The 18,591-nt window shown below is 36.2% G+C and overlaps 1 protein-coding gene across 1 annotated transcript in view; it reads right to left on the bottom strand.

Annotated features, from left to right (window-relative positions):
* Positions 1-6,917: 6,917 nt before the first annotated feature.
* LOC129245127 (neurofibromin) overlaps positions 6,918-18,591 on the bottom strand; it is a 54,728-nt gene continuing 43,054 nt past the window's right edge. Inside the window, exon 28 of the mRNA XM_054883150.1 lies at positions 6,918-7,421. Within this exon, the coding sequence (XP_054739125.1) occupies positions 7,414-7,421 (8 nt within the window). The 3' untranslated portion in view covers positions 6,918-7,413. The remainder of the gene's footprint in view (positions 7,422-18,591) is intronic.

Here is an 18,591-nt window from a genome sequence, read left to right as displayed (position 1 = left end):
AGCCATTGTACGTGGACTTAAGTCTTCATGGAACCAGCCGGTTTTCTGTGCGTACGACTGCAAAATGACAAAGGCAATTTTGGAGAACCTCATCATTAAAATTGAAGAGTCCGGGTTTACAGTGGTCGGTATTGTGTCAGATATGGGAGCAGGAAATCAGTCATTGTGGAAGGAGTTGAAAGTGTCGAGTGGTATGCGAACTTGTTTTGAGAATTTGCCATATCGTTTTGGAACCATATATTTTTTCTTAGAGCAAACGTGGTTTTTAAATCCAGCAGTGGATGGGAAAATATTTGTGTTTGCGGACGTTCCGCACTTACTTAAACTGCTTCGAAATCACTTCCTCGACACTAGATACATGTATAAAGGCAACTGTTGACTTCAAGAACGATTGCTCAGTTGCTCACCTTAACGTCGGTGTCAGACGCTTCCATAACACACAAACTTAGTGAGGAACAGTTCATCATGCTGGGCGTCAAAAGGTGAAGTTGGCTGCCGAATTGTTCTCACACAGCAGTTCAAGCGCAATACGACGGGCTTATTCGCTAGGCCATGAAATTTATAACGCTGTAGAAACAGCGGAGTTTGTGGAAATTGTCATCGACTGGTTCGACATTTTTAATTCAAAATTTTCAACAATCCAATCAGTGCCAACGAAAAAACCTTTTGGCATGGATTTGTTAAATCAAAAGGAATTCATCAACAAGGTTGACGTATGTATGAGAAATACAAGGGCCTTTGGACGCCAATCGCTTTTACCCTTTCAAAAGGGAGTCCTAATGAGCAATAATTCGCTCAAAGGTTTATATCGCTAAGTTCAGGAAAGGTATGGCATGGAATACATCTTAACATACCGATTAAATCAAGATATAATTGAGCACTTTTTTGGAGCGATGCGAGCGAAAGGGGGTATGTTCGACAACCCAAGTCCATTTCAATTCAAATATAGATTGCGGAAATATTTGCTAGGTAATATTTTTGCATAATATATAGTAAATGTTTGACATAAATGATTTAATTATAGCCCGCAATACGGAAAGCTTCGCTCGTGGAAACGTAGAGACGGATGAAACCTTCGCCTCAATGACGTTTCAAAGGAACGCTTAGAGACTTTCCTAAGTGATGATGAGGTGGTTTCTGAAGAATTTATGTTTTCCACTGAGCTGGCATTTCCTAAGGAAGTAGGACAAAAAGAAAATTTTAATGGCTTGCACGAAGATGCCTTAGAATATATAGCAGGCTCTATCGTACGTAAACTAGGGTAACGGAACATGTTTCCAATGAGCTTACGTGTACATGGATCGCCGAATTATCGAAGGGTGCTTTAACAAAGCCAACAACCCATTTCCTAAATTTGATAAAACAGATGGAATCTGTATTTTTTTAATTTTAATTGAGGAACTTTTAAAACTGTCCTCACATATAAGTGCCAGCATGGACATAAAAAAAAACTTTTTTTCAAAATGCGTATGTATCAAAGAATAAAAAAATTTAACAAATCATTAAGAAAATAGGATCCCAGGTGAATAGTAGTGCATAATATATTGGGTAGTCGAAAAGGTCTTTTCGTATTTTGTCAATACATGTCGTTGGAGCCATCTATCTCCAGTGCTACCAATCACATTGTGTCATATCATATGGTGTTAGAAAGGTGACATTTTAAGCTTCATTTAACTAAAAAAAACATTAAATTCGGAGAAGTTGAAAAAAAGTTATAGCTGTTCAAAAATGAGTGAAAATAATCAGAAATTCGCTATATTTTGAAATTTTTGTATAAAAAAGGGAAGAATGCCATGCAAGTCACCAATGAAATTTGTGAAGTTTACGGAGACGATGCTGTATCAGTTCGTGTAGCACAACAATAGTTCGCTCACTTCCGTTCTGGAAATTTCGATGTGAAAGATGCACCTCGCTCCGGTCGACCTATCGTTGAAAAAGTCGATGAAATTATGGAAAAGATTGACCAGGACCGTCACATAAGCAGCCATGACATCGCACTAAACATTCATCATCAAACGGTTTTGAACCATTTAAAAAAGGCTGGTTACAAAAAGAAGCTCGATGTTTGGGTACCACATAAATTGTCTGTGAAAAATTTAATGGACCGAATTAACATCTGCGATTCTTTGCTGAAACGAAATGAAATCGAACCATTTCTGAAGCGAATGGTAACAGGAGACGAAAAGTGGATCAAATACGACAATAATGTGCGAAAAAGATCGTGGTGCAAGGGAGGTGAAGCTCAACAAATGGTCGCAAAGCCAGGATTGACGACTCGAAAGGTTATGCTGTGTGTTTGGTGGGATTGGAAAAGAATATTCCACTATGAGCTGCTCAACTATGGCCAGACCCTTAATTCGGTCCTCTACTGTGAGCAACTTGACCGTTTGAAGCAGGCGATTGACCATAAGCGGCCAGAATTGGTCAATAGAAATGGTGTTGTGTTCCACCAGGACAACGCTCGTCCTCACACATCTTTGATGACCCGCCAGAAGCTACGGGAGCTCGGATGGGATGTCCTATCGCACCCACCATATAGTCCGGACCTGGCACCAAGTGACTATCATCTCTTCCGGTCCATGCAGGCTTGCGAAAACTGATTGTCTGAGTTTTTTGCAAATAAGGAGTGGGGGTTTTATAAAGGGGGGATAATGAAGTTGCCTTCTAAATGGCAACAAGTTTGTGAACAAAACGGGGCATATTTGACTTGAATCGGATAATTCTAAGTACGTTAAATAAAGCGTCAAATTTCGATCAAAAATACAAAATTTCTTTTTCCGCAACCCCATATTAACTAACCTAACTATAAAAATGAATGCTATAGCAGTCACGTCCGCGAGCGTATTAAAACACATACATATGTTAAGTAATATCACATAGTTCTGCGTACTCTTGTGTTGTTAGATATACCTACGTCGAAAAAATTCTAAATAAATATTATATTTGCTTTAAAATAAAAGAATATTTTTTCTGTTGTTTTGTTTTAATGTAGATTAAATATCTAATATACTTAGTTTTTCTCTTATTACAGGACTACTTTACGTACTTTTTTACTACTTTTAGGCAAGAAGGGGAAAACATTTTTCCCTCTTTCTCCATCCTTCGTAAATGCAGCCCTAAAATAAGGGAGTGTCAAAGCGCTCTTGTCATTACCTACCTAACCTTCTATAATTGAATCATGTTCTGAAAATAAGTTTATTAGTAGGCTGAAGAAGTAACCTAAATTGAGATTTCATGTTGAAAATTTACGCATAGAATAAAATATTTTCTTTCGCTTTGACAAAATGACAAAAAAAGTTAAAAAAAATATGCTCACAAATTTTCAAAACAAAACAAAACATAATTTTTAGGATAAAATATAAATACAATATAATTTTTTTTTTGCAACTTTTGGGGAATTTTGTTTTTGCTTCTTTGAGAATTTTTTTTGCTTTTTTGAATTTTTTGAACAAAACATAAATTTTTTTGTAAACGAAATTTTTTAAAAAGTATTTTTTTTTTTCCTTAAAACTACCAAAAAAATTGTGAAAGTGTTAAAAGAACCCAAAGTATTTGACTTTAAAAAACTCCATACCCAAATTACCAGCATTGAATAAATCCTAAAATTATTAAATTTAAAAAAATGTTCAGTTTACATATTTTATATTCAAGCCTTGCAGGCCAATTTACAGAAAAATGGAAGACCATCTCCATGATACTTGGATCACATGACAAAGAATCGCTCATTTGTAAGTTTGTAGATATGTAGCTAATAAGAGTATACAGATACGCTGCAGGAACTTAAGATTTATTAGAATTGGTTGTGCGAGTTAAAATTTTCCATGCAAAATTGTGCTAAGTTTTGAGATTTCTTTTTAATATTTGTGAATTCATAAATACTTATATGTACATATATAGACAAGGTTGTTTGTGTGTGTGTATGAAATTAATAAAATATAAATTCCCAGCTGGAAGTGATTGACACATTGTTTGTGCGTAACTGCAAATAACTAATAAGACACTGAGGAAATCACTGGATCCACGAGTGCTGGAGATAAAATTTTGGCATCGATTAATCGAAAGCTTTAGAACCGATTATTTTAAAAGTCGAATCGTGAATAAATTGAACTGAAACATTTAAATGATATGTTTGTTGAGTTTCAACGGATCAATCGCTTACCGTATACGAAGGATTTCGACTCTGGTCATGGTGTTAAAGAAATATTATATGGCGCTCACAGATAAAATCCAGTATAATGTAAAAGACTTGGTACATTAGGTGCTTGAAGGGGGCCTCGCGTCAGGAAGAGTTGAATATGAGCCTGCTAAAGGAGTCAGATGCCACCTCTATATGTATCAACTTATAACGATGTTGAGTGAAAGAAAAAGTATTGGGTGACATGGATTATGCTGCATCGATCTGGAGCTATCATACTAAGTTAGGCAATAGTGATAGCGAACTTATCCCAGAAAAACGTAGGATCTAAGTGGCGGGCGAAACCGGAGCCGATCTCTACTTGTGATACCTACAGATCAGTTAATTATACCTTCTATCAGGTAACTGCAGCGCCTTCCATGCGCAAATTTTTACTTTCGAGATGATAGCCGGTCGTATACAATGTAGCACCTGCCGACTTCACTCTGATTGTTGATAGTCAGAATTCCTTTAAGGCAATAGGATCCGCCGTCCTAGCCGAATGGGTTGGTGCGTGACTAAAATTCGGAATTCGGAGATAACGTAGATTCGAATCTCGGTCTTCAAAATATCTGCCGTTCGAAATCGGCTTAAAACTGTAGGTCTATCCAAGACGCGCACCACAAATAGAAGAAGGAGCTCGGCCAAACACCCAAAAAGGGTGTACGCACCAATTATATATATATGTATATATGAGATCCAAAGTATTTAAATTAAAAAATTACATCCTGGACACAGGAATTCTCGTATTGAAATATTTTAGTAACGTATTAGATAGCCAGATATGTTTTTGTGATCTTCTGAGGAAAGTCGACGAATACGACTATAGTAAAGGCTTGGACAAATGAAAGTTTGTGTACTCTTAAGAATGAAACTAGTTGCAGTAAAAGAGAAGGCAGGAGAAGGTTAGAAAGATATACCTCTTCTTTACACTCACAGTAGATAAAGACAATGGATACTTATACTATTTGCAAATGATAGTATCGATTTTCTTATAAACTTTCGCCCAGCGCAACTTAAGCGAACGCAGACCCAGCTTCTTTGCTGTGGTGATGGTTGCCCCACAACTTGAGAGTTCTATACCGCTTGTGAACAACAGATGATTCCTATGGAAGGCTTTTTTTATGGCAGAAATATATTAAGGATTTATCACTGACTCCGAGGTCCGGTCAGCCATTCATAGTTTTGACCGTATACGCTATTTCCATTCGGTCAATCCAATAACGCTGATATGAGGCAAGCTCCAAAAGAATTTTGTTCCACTCCATTATGGACTAAATGTCATCTATTTATGGTGCTTCTTTCGTCGGAGAAATAATTGTTTTTTAAGAGCAAGGTAAAGAGGCAGTTGAATACGATCATCGCATAGACCGGTCGCTTGAAGTGACGTCCGCAGGAGCGGTTGAAAAGGCCGAAACACTTTTCTTAGAAGGCACGTTTAGGTACCGAGAGCAGAATTCAACTTATAAACCATGTAGTTGCTGAAGACGAAGTATGGACTTATGACTAAAAAACTAAGTCAAAGCAGGAGTACATGCAGGACACGCTAAGAAGGTCAAAGTCCATAATCGGCTAGAGAGTTGATGGCTACTGTTATTTGGAGTATAGAACGCATCTCGATGACGATCGCTTCTAAAGCAAAAATATGTTAATATTGCCGGGGAATAATATCTAAAGTTAAAAGATGTCATTAAGAAACAAATAAGGGGCAATTCTACGCGAATCATGTTTTTTTTTTTTGCGCTCATTCATACTACATAATTAACCTACCCATAGTACCGAGTTAACGCTTTCAGATTATTATTTATTTGCACAAAGGAATTTGTACAGCTGATGATTAAGTGACGTGTTCAATTTCGGAACATTTTCAAGGTCTACCGAAAAAAAATTTTGTTTCTTATTTGATGATATAAAGAAACATTATGCACTATTCAAGAACTGCATCAGACTAAAATATGTATCACTTTATATAATTATATATAAAGAGAATATATAAAAATAAAAAGTTATTTAATATTTGATTTAACTTTTTGTCTACCCCACGAATTTCAGAATGTAAGACGGAAATTTTGGGCGCTTTTCAGGGTCTCTATAAAAAGTATAATATTTTTCTTTTTTAAATAAAGCATAGAGTATCATTTTTTAGACACATGTGAAGGTAAATTAAAATAGCAGGCTAAATAAAATCGGTCATTAAACAGTTTATACCAAATTCACGGAAAAGTGCATTTTTCGCATGGGAATTTAAGGGTAATTTTCAAAGCCTTGACCGCACGGCAAATGTTAAGTAAAATAATAAATAAATAGGTACCTAATTTTTTTGGCACTGGCGCAAATTTAGAAGGTAACATAAAAAAAATGATTTTTTTGGGCCACCCCACTTCCAGATGGGGAAATATGTGTGATTAAATAATTTGTAATATTTAATGGTGTTTACGAAATTGTTAGTGTGTATGTTAGTAGCACCACATACATACATATATAGTGTTTTTAACTGGCATTAGTAACTTTTGCAGGTCTTAAAATTAAAAAAAAAATAACTAAATAATAAAAAGCGTACAAAGCACATGACACACATACAGACATAACTTTTTTACAAGCATACACGCACAGGCTATGTACAAGCGCACTTATTACACACATACATACATTATTTTGTAGTTCTTTGCATTTGCTTGTTTTTTTTGTTGTTTTTTTGTTACACACAGATGCAAGTAAATGTAATATATACATATACTTTTTTTCTTATATTTTAGTGTTCCTTTGCTTTTGTTTTACTTTTACTTTTGTTGTGATATTACAGCTAAATTCGATGCTGGTGGCTGGTTGTTTAGTTTCTTTGTTTGCTGGTGTTTTATATCCTTACATTTACATGCATATCCTTCTAACTAATACATATCCTGTATTTAAACTGGTAATCAGTCACACACACACACACACACACACAATTCCTTATATATGTTTGTGTGTATGTTCTTGCATGTATTTCGATTTCTTGGCACATTCTTCGTTCAGAAGTTATACTTAATGTCACTTAACTCTTACCGTTTTTCCATCCGCTTAGTTAGCTTTTTCCCATCTGCTTGCATAGAAAATTTCGAAGGTTTTTCCTTTTTCTTGTCATAATTCTTCTCACAATTCTTAATGTTTTAAAAACATTTTTTGAAAAAATTTAGAAAACGAAATACACGTTCAAATAGTGTGGTACGTCTGCCCCGTTGACGTTGGCTGGTTGTTATTCATGCCGCTGCAAGAAAGTGGAAAATAGTTGAACTTTATTATAAAATTGACAGTTGAAAATGTAATTTTTAAGAGGATAGTTGATAGAATTTTTGGCACGTTTGTAATTGAAAGTAATTTTAAATACATCTATATACATACATACATACATGCATAAAAATATGAATACATAAATATAGACACATAGTACCTCGGATCTTAGTATTTTTAATAGAGCATCAAATAAATAAGAAACTCAAACTTGTGCGTGCGCAAGTATGAAGGCATGAGGGTCGTTCGAAACGTCCGTGCAAAGTCAGAGAAATGTCACTATTCGCGCGTATGGAAGTTATGTTTAGTTAGTAGCATCTCTTGGCAGAACGGAGGCCAAGGTTCAGCCAGATCGGTATATTTCTTTGTGTTTGGCATTCGCTTGACTCGAGGAAGTCGAGTGATTTTCCTTTTCCACCACGACAACACACCAGCTCACGCCTCAGCAGTTGTAGTCGCAAATTTAATGAAAATACGGTTCCAACTTGTTTCACATCCGAACTATTCTCCAGACTTGACTCGGAACCTTCGGGCTACAATTTGTTCTCCCATTTGAAGAAATGGCTGGCGAGAAAAAGATTTTATTTAAACGAGAAGTTGATTGCAGAATCCAATGGCTATTTTTCAGGCTTGGACAAATCCTATTATTCGGAAGGGATCAACAAACTAGAACACCGTTGGCCGAAGTGTATAAACCTAAAAGGAGACTATGCCGAAAATTAAGTTTTTATTTTGCACGTACTTTTCAAACGGCCCTCGTATATAACGGGTGATTTTTTAGCTATTATCTTTTTAAACAGTTGGTTTAAACAGCTGACGCACGTTTCATGTTTTGTTTCACTGTCAAACATCATCAGTTTGGTCTATAATTTAGCCATGAATCCTCTTACAAACGAACAACGCTTGCAAATCATTGAATTTTATTATAAAAATGCGTGTTCTGTTAAGAAAGTTTAAAGTCGAAAAATTCTGTTCAGCGACGAAGCTCATTTTTGGATCAATGGGTACGTAAATAAGCAGAATTGTCGATTTTGGAGTGAAGATTAGCCAGAAGAATTGCAAGAGCTACCAAAAGTATCCAGAAAAGGTCACTGTTTGGTGCGGTTTATGGGCTGGAGGTATCATTGGACCGTACTTCTTCAAAGATGCTGCGAATCGTAACGTAACTGTGAATGGTGAGCGCTACCGTGAAATGATATCCAACTTTTTTTTGCCAAAATGCAAGAGCTTGACTTGCATGACAGGTGGTTTCAGCAAGACGGTGCCACATGCCACACAGCACGCGTAACAATGGACTTGTTGAGAGGCGAGTTCGGTGAACATTTTATTTCACGTTCGGGACCTGTCCATTGGCCACCCAGATCGTGCGATATAACGCCTTTAGATTATTTTTTGTGGGGCTATGTTAAAGCTCATGTCTATTCAGACAAGCCTGCTTCAACTAACGCATTTGAAGACAACATTAAAGCATTTATATGTGAGATACCGGCCGAAACATTGGAAAGAGTATGCCAAAATTGAACTAAGCGGATGAACCATTTGAAGTGCAGTTGCGGTCAACATTTGCATGAAATATTCTTCAAACATTAAATTATATGGACTGTACTATCGATCTAAATAAAAAGTTCATGCATTTTTCTGAATTTTACGTGTGTTTTTTGAAAAACTTTCCTATAGCTCATAAAAAGTCACCCTTTATATGTATATATATAATATAATATGCGCTTACACCATTTTTTGTGTGTTTGGCCGAGGTCTTCTTCCTACTTGTGGTGCGCGTCTTGATGTTTTTATACAAATGGTGGGACCTACAGTTTTAAGCCGACTTCGAACGGCAAATAGCTTTTGTGACGAGCTTTTTCATGGCAGAAATACACTCGGAGGCTTGCCATCGTCCACCGAGGGGTGACCGCTTTTTATCATTTTATCAATTCACGGAGATTTGAGCCTGTGCACTTCGGATTGGTAGTCACCAATCCATTCGGCTACGGAGGCCACCCGTCCACATGCCCAAAATTATATTCCAGCATTCCTCTTCTTTTTAACTGACGCGATAACCACTTAAGCTATTTCGGTCATATTCCAATATCAATGACATAAAATATTTGTCAAAAAAAATTTATAGATATTAGAAACATTTTTCTGTGTTTGATTTCTATTCAAGCTTCCCTGAAAAAAAACTGAGGTAAATAAATATGAAAACTTTGAACACCATCATATTTTCATAAACCTCAGTCAAAGTACTCAAGACACCAGATACCGAAAAGATTGAAAACGCATGCACAAATTAATACATAATATTGAAATATGTAGTTAAAAAAAATTGCAAAGATACACTTTTACTTATTTGAAAGAACTACTCCTATTAGGAAAAACACGTACCATGCAACACTACGTGCAAAGGGAGGGAACTCTTAAAACTAAAATAAATTTGAAAATTAAAGTATTCCAACGAGAGAAAAGGCATAGCATGAAAGTGTGTAGTAAGTTTGTATGCATTTTCATGAATGACATAATAAGTTTTGACTATATTTTCCGAAACTAAATGCAATCAATTATTTTATAAAAATATATTTCATTCTATAACAAAAACCAAACAAGTCCAAGTTTCAATTAAAATTCCATACTTTTCATTCATAATTTTTAGAACATTTTGGGGAATGCAGTTTTACAGCCTATTTAATTTCAATATAATAAAGAGCAAATTTGAAGGAAGTAAAAATTCTCGTATTTTTGATAAATTTTGTTTTTTTTGATGGCGCTGCGCATTTTCCCTCAGGAAAAATAATCATAAAAATCTACTCGAGTTTTGAGTTACTTCAAACTTGCACTTTACGAGGGTTGTCTTTTACAATTTGCACCTTTTTAACACTACGTAGGAATACATGTAATTCGGCATTTTTATTGAATAGTTTGGTATTTTTAGCAACGTTTCACTAACGAGCTTTATTTGTTATTATTTAAGGGGGTTGAAAAATGTATCTCGTCAAAAATATGGAATGAATATTTTCGTGCGATGACTTATTTGATTTTCGACGTGGATTATCAAGACAGGAGTGCCCTGATCAACTGCAACTTTGCAACTAACCACTATGAAGCGCTGGTACAACAAATTCCAATGTGACCGTCTCCCCGTCGATCCTCGAAGGTTGAATTTCGTGAGGGTCGTCCAAAAACAGTTGTTGTGCTAGAAGCAATCGATGATCTGCGTCAATTGATATTGCAAGACCGTCATGTGACATATCGCGAGATAAAGGCGTGCTTGGGCATTAATGGGGCTAGCATACATTCAATATTACATGAAAATTTGGTGATCAAGAAAATTTGTTCTCTTTGGTTACCCCATAATATAATAATTGCCCAAAAAAGAACTCGTGTCGATTGGTGTAAAGAAATTTTGAAACAATTTAGTCCCGATGGTTTAAAACACGTCTATGACGTCGCACTAGGCGATGAATATTGGATCTATGCATATGACATAACAGTATGGGTGTTTCAAGACGCGCTTATCCAACAAAAGTGGTTTGCGGAAGAAGCAACTCAAAGCAAATTGTCACCTTTTTTTCGAAAAATCAGCGCACTACGCAACAGTACCGCTAGAGAAACTTCAAGCAGTCAATTCTGATTGGTACAAAACCCATTATTTGCCAGAAGTTTTCGGAGAATTAAGGAAACTAACCGCCGAAGACAAATCCTCCTTCACCAAGCCAATTCGAACTCTCACATATTGGCTCACACAAGAGAGTTTTTGAGCACTCAAAAGATCGAATTAATGGGTCATACGCCCTACAGCCTTGATTTGGCACTAATGACTTTTTTTTTTGTCCCGAACATCAAAAATAATATGCGAGATCAAGGTTTTTCAACGCCTGAAGAAGCTGTTGTTGAAGCCTTTAAATATCTGGTTTTGGAGGTATCAACTTCTGAGTGGCAAAAGTACTTGAGAATTTGGAATGCAGAAGTGTATCGACTTCGAGAATATTTTATAAAACAATAAAACCATTTTCATTATTATTTTAAGGTGTTTTCATTATTGGGTGCAAAATATAAAAAGCAGCCCTCGTATTTTACTAAAATTTAACGGGCTGTGAAACTGCGTACGCATTTTTTTTTAATTCTGATTAAAAAGTTTGAAATTTTAATGAAATTTGGCAAATTTTTATAAATCTTGGGCAAAGTTTGAACTTGGATTAATATGACCTTTATAGAAAAAATGAAATTTAGAAATAAATAAATCAAAAATTAAAACTTGTCAATATGCGGCACTTTTATAATTTTATCTTTATCTATGCAAATGTATATGTAAGTATAAGTAGGGAGTAGAGGAGCATGGCAAAAGAGGCATATATTCAGGAGTAATACAAAAACACGATTTGCACGAGTATAGTACATACACGCATATATACAGATAATTTTTAAATATCCGATTATGTTTTTGTTTTAGCTGCCGCTTACCAAACTCACTAGCGTTTTAAGCGTTTAAAGCGCTCCTGCGCTACAGTGTGTTGCTCACTCATCAGATGGATGGATGTGTATGCGGCACGTGCGTGTGCATGTGAGAGACTCAACGGAGAATCTCACTTCTTTTTTTCCACCAAACAAACAAAGCTATTGCGTAGTGTTCAGTGCTTTTAAAGTTTTGTTTTATTTTTGGTTTGTTGTATTTGTTGTGAATAGTTAGGTACTTTTAATTAAATAAGGAACAATTCAGCGCGTAAGCAATTGAATATTTAAATACATAAGTACATGTGAATGTGTCAAACTCGTTTTCACCAATCCATTTTAAATTTAGCAGACTGCTAAAATTTTAAATCGCAAAATTTGGTATTGACATGGACCAACTTTAAATTTAAATTGTCTGATAAATTTTTGAATTGATTGGTAAAAGCAGGCATCATAATTATTATTTTACTTTACTTGTACATTGTTTTTTCTTTTACATTTGGCAAAACTTTTTCATATATTCGAATATATGCAGCAACACTCGCAATTATGGTGAGGTAGTTTACATTTTTTTGTTCTTCGGCCATAAAATTCATACTTTTTAAACTTTATTTACCTAAAACATTCCAAAAATTTGCATACCCCTAGTACGAAGGGAGACAAGTACGTTAAAGTAGGTATTTCTGTTTTTTATAATTTTTTGCGTTTTCTCTTAGTTCTTCTGTCTAAAAAGACAAATCAATGCATGAGGCTAATAACTTCAAGTACACGAAAGTCCTAGTTTTGTTCTTTCAAAGCGTAGTTATTATTTTTGTCTGTTTGAAAATGTGCTTTGCCTAACTAAATCCCGGGGTGATTTTGCTACGCAGCGAGATTTTGACTCTCAGATTTGGATAGTTATCGATAGTATTGTTCCAATACGAGGAAATACTCGATAATTTGTTAAAGTACTGAGTACTTTTTTACCCGAGCTATTCCTGCAAGTACTCAGTGGGGTATCGAAAACGCGGTTAAAGAATTTCTTGCTTTTCCTACAATAATTTTTGTTTTGAACTTACATGAATCAAGAACTTACATGGCAATACTTGTACATCGGAGCTTGTAAAACGAATCAGACAGGCAGAACTCCAAGGATCATTGATACAGCTAGAATTTCGGACCCTAGATTTAAACGTATTAAACTTTGGGAACCCCGTTGTTTATTCATAAGCACCCCAAAAGATTAGAAAGTTTGTTACATCATTGAGGTCTCGTGCTTGAACAAATAAAGATCTTGGCGAAATATCGAGATACCTATACACATTTCGGTCTTTCGGTAATCCGCTGGAGGAATGGGAAAATATCACAAAGGCACATTTCAGCTCTTCATAAGATAGGAAAAAAGTTTTTCTGTGTAAATTTTAGAACCATTCTGATACCACTAAGTAGCGAGCACTTCTCTCCGATGCTTTTAACGAGTACTGGTACCGAGTAGAGTACTCGATGCTGCTTAAATTGGCAGATCGATATTGAATTCGAATGCGGCTCAAAAGAAACATAATTTTTAATTTAAGTCTTCAACTTTGCAAGTACCACTCATCGTCCAAGAAAATGCTCGACACCTATTCACAACTTCTCTTCTACCTAGAAAGGCATGATGATGGCATCTGCTACTGAGCAACGATTGCTTTTAGGCATAGAGAAACTTAAATGAGAAGGCACTAGAAGTATTCGAGGGAACTGTTCCACTCAAGTTTCAATAGTCCTCGACGCATTGGCGATGAATTGGGAAGCCTATAAAATATATAAAAAGAACTACGACTGCATAAGTTTGACCATATCAAAGTATCATGGGCGATGATGTTCCCTTGATTGCCTCGATTCAACCCATATCGGTGGACACCGAAATAATCGAAAAAATAACTACACCGGTCAGCCTATAAAGTGAATAGCAGATTAAACTTCGAAAAGGGTGTATTTTTATACAGAAGTAGTTAAACCTTTGACAGGGTATCTCTATCTGTGGAGCTTGATCTTCAACTAACAAGTCGCTAGTGGCATGTTTCCGAAAATGTTGTTCAATTCCCTCTGAAAAATTACCAAACGCGGACTAATTATTACCAAATCAATGTCCAGTGAGAACTTTCACAGGGTTCCATTCCATTTTCGCATTAGTGCAAAAACCTTAGATATGTTAGGAAACAATATAGCCGTTTATGAGTCGCATGTTTGCTTTAGAAGAGATCATGAGTCCACTGAGGATAGCAAGCGTAGTGGAAGTGGAAAGAAAAGTTGATCAATAACAGCAAATTAAGCAGAGCACTTGAACATTGCTTATGGATCTGTGCAGGACATTGTAGTTAATGATTTGGGTTTGCCCCGTGTTGCTGCAATGTTGGTCCCAAAGGAACTGAATTTCATGCAAAAAAGGAGCCGCGTTGATATCGCCAAAGACATGATTTGCAACGCTGAATCCGATCCAACAATAATCAAATGCATCATTACTGGAGACGAGACGAGGGTTTACGAGTACGACACACAATCCAGATATCAAGTGAGTGAGTGGAATGAAACAAGACAAAAATAAACCACTTCGTTTTCAGTCAAAAAAGAAAGCGAGGCTCCCGGTTTTTATCGATTACAACGGTATTGCACCCCACGATTTTTTCCCAGAAGGTCAGACAGTTAATAAGGACTATTATTTGGGTGTTATGAGACTTTTAGGAGAGGCAATTCGCCAAAAAAGAACGGATTTGTGGGAAAACAACTCGTGGTTTAAGCATCATAATAACGCACCGTCGCTCATTATCCGTGAATTTTTGACTAGGAACGAAACGAATACCATTCAACAGCCATCGAATTCGCCTGATATGACTCTCTGGCATTTTTTCTGTTTAATCGTATTAAAAAAACCACAAGGAAGCGTTTTAACAGCCGAAAGGAAGTAATGAAAAAATCGAAAACGGGTCTGATGGCTATATCGAAAATAGATCTCCACAAATGGATCAAACGCTAGCAGAAGTTCGATGCAGTTTATGGGGAGTACATTGAAGGCGAAAACATCACTTTTGAGGAATAAATTTTTTTTTTTAATTTTCTGAGCATATTTTCAGACAAGGTAATATTTAAGTACATCTAGTATAATCTTTTTACGGATAATGCTACACCACAAATTAAAGATCAAGTTGTGGAATGTGGAAAATTAGTTTTGTGGAGCCCGGTGAGCATATCAAAGGGTTCGGAAGCATATCAATGGAAGTCAAAAATTTGTCAGTTAGTCAAATTAAATTTTTATATTTGTATCGAAAAATGAGAATCTGTTCGGAAAAATAAAATTTGAATGCAATTTTTTCAGTTTTTTTTTTTGCAGAATTTTTATTAATCGCACGAAATTTTTGTGAGAGAAGTCCCAATGTGAAATATCCCAAGAGATATATTTTTCAACCTCTTTTGCACTTTTAGAACTTTTTTCAAAAGGACATTTTAGGTACTTCCCAAAAAAAAGCGTCAACAACATCTACAATGAGATGTAATAATTGGTTAAAATGTTTTGCAAAGAAATTACTAATGCAACTTTATTTCATGTGCCTCAGATTGATACTTTAAACGTTATTTTCAATTTTTCGAACCTTATTCGCAAATGATCCCAATGGGTCGCAAATCCTTTTAGGCGTTTTGATATACTCACATACAAAGGAACCCCCTAAAAATGGTGTCATATAGTGTAACTCGAATAGTCGAAGAAGATGGGACAACAACTTTCGTACAAGTCAAGAAATTTACACTGGTGGGATCGTCGCTCTCTAACAGATCCAGTCTGACGCCTGAATCATGCACGTAATGCTAAAAACAAACTTTACAAATGAAGAAAGGCGCAAATATTTTGTTTCAGCTTTCCTTTGAAGTCCCCCAAGTCAATAATATTATAAATGAAAAATTAGGTATGCTCGCTTCATTGACCTTTAGTTCACGAACTCATTGTTTTACCCTTGTACATCTATAAAGCTTTCATGGGAATTATTAATAAAATGTTATTTGTTATTGTATTTTGAACTTTATTTCAAATTAGTAGGTTTCATCGTTAAATCTTTAACTATAACTATTTACGAACAGGGTAGTCCAAATAAAGGAGTCCTTTGTAAAAGAAACAATTTCATCTGAGGGCTGATTTTAAAACAATTTAAAAAAATGTTGTGCGGAGATAGGACACCTTCCAAGTTATTGCCGAGAATCCAATGCCTTCGTGGAGTGTGAAATCGGTTGTTTTTATGTTTTCGCTTCGAACTATGCGCTTTATGTATCGGAAAATATATACCCAAACTTATAGCTATTAGTTAGATATATTTCTGAAGATGCAACCCTGAACGCAGATTCACGTGTTTCAGTGCGTGGCTGGATTTCGATATATATATAATTGGCCCTTACACCCTATTTGGGTGTTTGGTCGGGCTCCTCTTCCTATTTGTGCTGTGCGTCTGGTTGTTGTTCCACAAATGAAGGGTCCTACAAATTTAAGCCGATTCCGAAAGGCAGATATTTTTTTTAGTGAGGAGCTTTTCATGGCAGAAATACATTGGGAGGTTTGTCATTGTCTGCTGAGGGGCTGCCTCTATTAGAAAAAAAACTGTTTCTTCATTTTGGTATTTTACGGAGATTCGAACCTACGTACTCCGGATTCCGAATGGTAGCCACGCACCAATACATTCGACTATAGCGGTCGCCGTACTAGAACTAGAAGACTATTTTAAATGGCTTCTATTTGAAGTAAATGCAATTGGGAAAAAAATTCGAGGAACTTCTATAGATAGTTAAAATATTTTTTTTGTAAACCTAATTTTTTTTTGTTCCAAACCTCTCACGATTACTTTTTCTGCACAAGTTTATAATTTCTATTAATATTGTGCGAAAAAGCTGAGACCTGTAATGTGACCTATTGTGCTTGATTGCAAGCCTACACTCAGACCTTTTGTACCATATCACTAATGGATTTTTAGAGTCACATCACCTGGGTGTACAAATTTTCATTAGCGAGAGCTACGCATTCGCAGATGATGTGGTTTGGGGTTTCATCATCCAGTTCGCAAAAAGGGCAAACGCTTGTTTCTACTAATTGCGATTTCCTAAAATGAAAACGAAGACTATAATGTGCCGTATAGTAACCATAAGAGTTCGTAAGCCCTCTCTATCCATTTTTAGAAGCCTATTCGACGCTAAATTGTGGGGGGAAGGCTGAACTGTACAACTTGCCCCTGTCCCTGCTTACCCACTCTTTCATAACTTGCTTTATATGCACTTCTCTAGTCCATGGAATTTCGATGTACCACCTACCTAATTTTACTGGGATGTCCGACTGTTCATTACGGTCATGAACTTCTTGTCCTGATACACAGCCCAGCAAGATGGTGTTTCTGGCTTCCCGTTTAAACTCGACCTGTTCACAAAAATTTTAAATTGACGGTACTGAGCTTGAAGAAGTCCGCTCCTTTTGCTACTTGGATTGCATTATATCTTCAAGCGGATGCTCCAGAAAAGATATAAGAAGCCGCATAAAAAATCAAAATAGGCTTTTGGCTCTCTTCAAGTTGTCCGGAATTCATGTGTGATCACTGATAACACCAAAATTAACAGCTTCAACTCGAATGTCAAGCTCAACCTACTTTATGGCTGCAAACTTGGAATCTTGCAGCCACAGACTTGCAGCGATTTCAAGTTTTTGTTATGCGTTGCCTCCGCATCTTAAAAGAAAGAATGGATGGCTTGGTCGCATTTTAAGAAAAGAGCCGAACGACATCACCCGTAATTCAGGCGATTGGAATCCGCAGGGAATCCTACGCAGAGGCAGACCATCACTAGGAGGTAGCAAGGACAAACAAAAGTTGGCACGAATTGAAGTGGCTGACGTCCTCTAGAAGCGAATGGAGAAAGCCTTTTGTGGCCGCTTGTTCCTCCACGGATCCGTAGGAACTTATATATATATATTTATATATATTTATATTGCAATATCCAAAACAAAAGCCCGCTGAACTTCAATATTTTTTTATTCTTAAAAAAATTCTAAAAAAGCCATTTTGGGTCTCTTAAAGCAGGATTCCTCTTAAGTTGTTGTGATACAGCATAAGTAGTAAGCATCGAACATTCCGCCTACACTTTGTGGAATTCTTTAGAAGCATGAGTTCGTGCCCTGATATATGTAAATGCAGGTCGATCGGGTAATTTGCTGTACTGGCATACCATTCTCCATATATGCACGGGGAATGCTGCTGGTGTGACAGTCCTTGGCGAGTCGTTCCGATAAGGCAGAACCGGCTGTCATGGAAACGGTTGCTGTTGTAACAGCATAAGCATTCCCCACACATGTACGAAGAATACTGCTGAAACGTGCTGTCCGTCCTCTTAAATTGATGTTCCCGATAAATCTTTAGGGAATGCTGTCGAAGTGTCAGTCAATGACTGAATATAAATCCAGGTTGTTCCCCGTTAATCGACTTAGGCTATTCTTGTTTGTGGCCACAAAAATACTTGGTAGATTTTTCGTTCTTATAGAGCGTACCAAAATCAAGTGAAATTTAAGCATTTTATTTAATTTTCATGAAAATACTTTTATTTGGACCACCCTGTATGTGTGCCTATTTTCGATGTTGCAGACATTTTTCGAAATATGTAAACTTTCCTCTGCTTTTTTGCCAAAACTTTATTCTCTGCTGTCATTTAGAAAGTTTATATTT

This window comes from Anastrepha obliqua, chromosome 1 (genome assembly GCF_027943255.1).
Source record: "Anastrepha obliqua isolate idAnaObli1 chromosome 1, idAnaObli1_1.0, whole genome shotgun sequence".
NCBI lineage: Eukaryota > Metazoa > Arthropoda > Insecta > Diptera > Tephritidae > Anastrepha > Anastrepha obliqua.
This window is presented reverse-complemented; position numbering and strand designations above follow the sequence as displayed.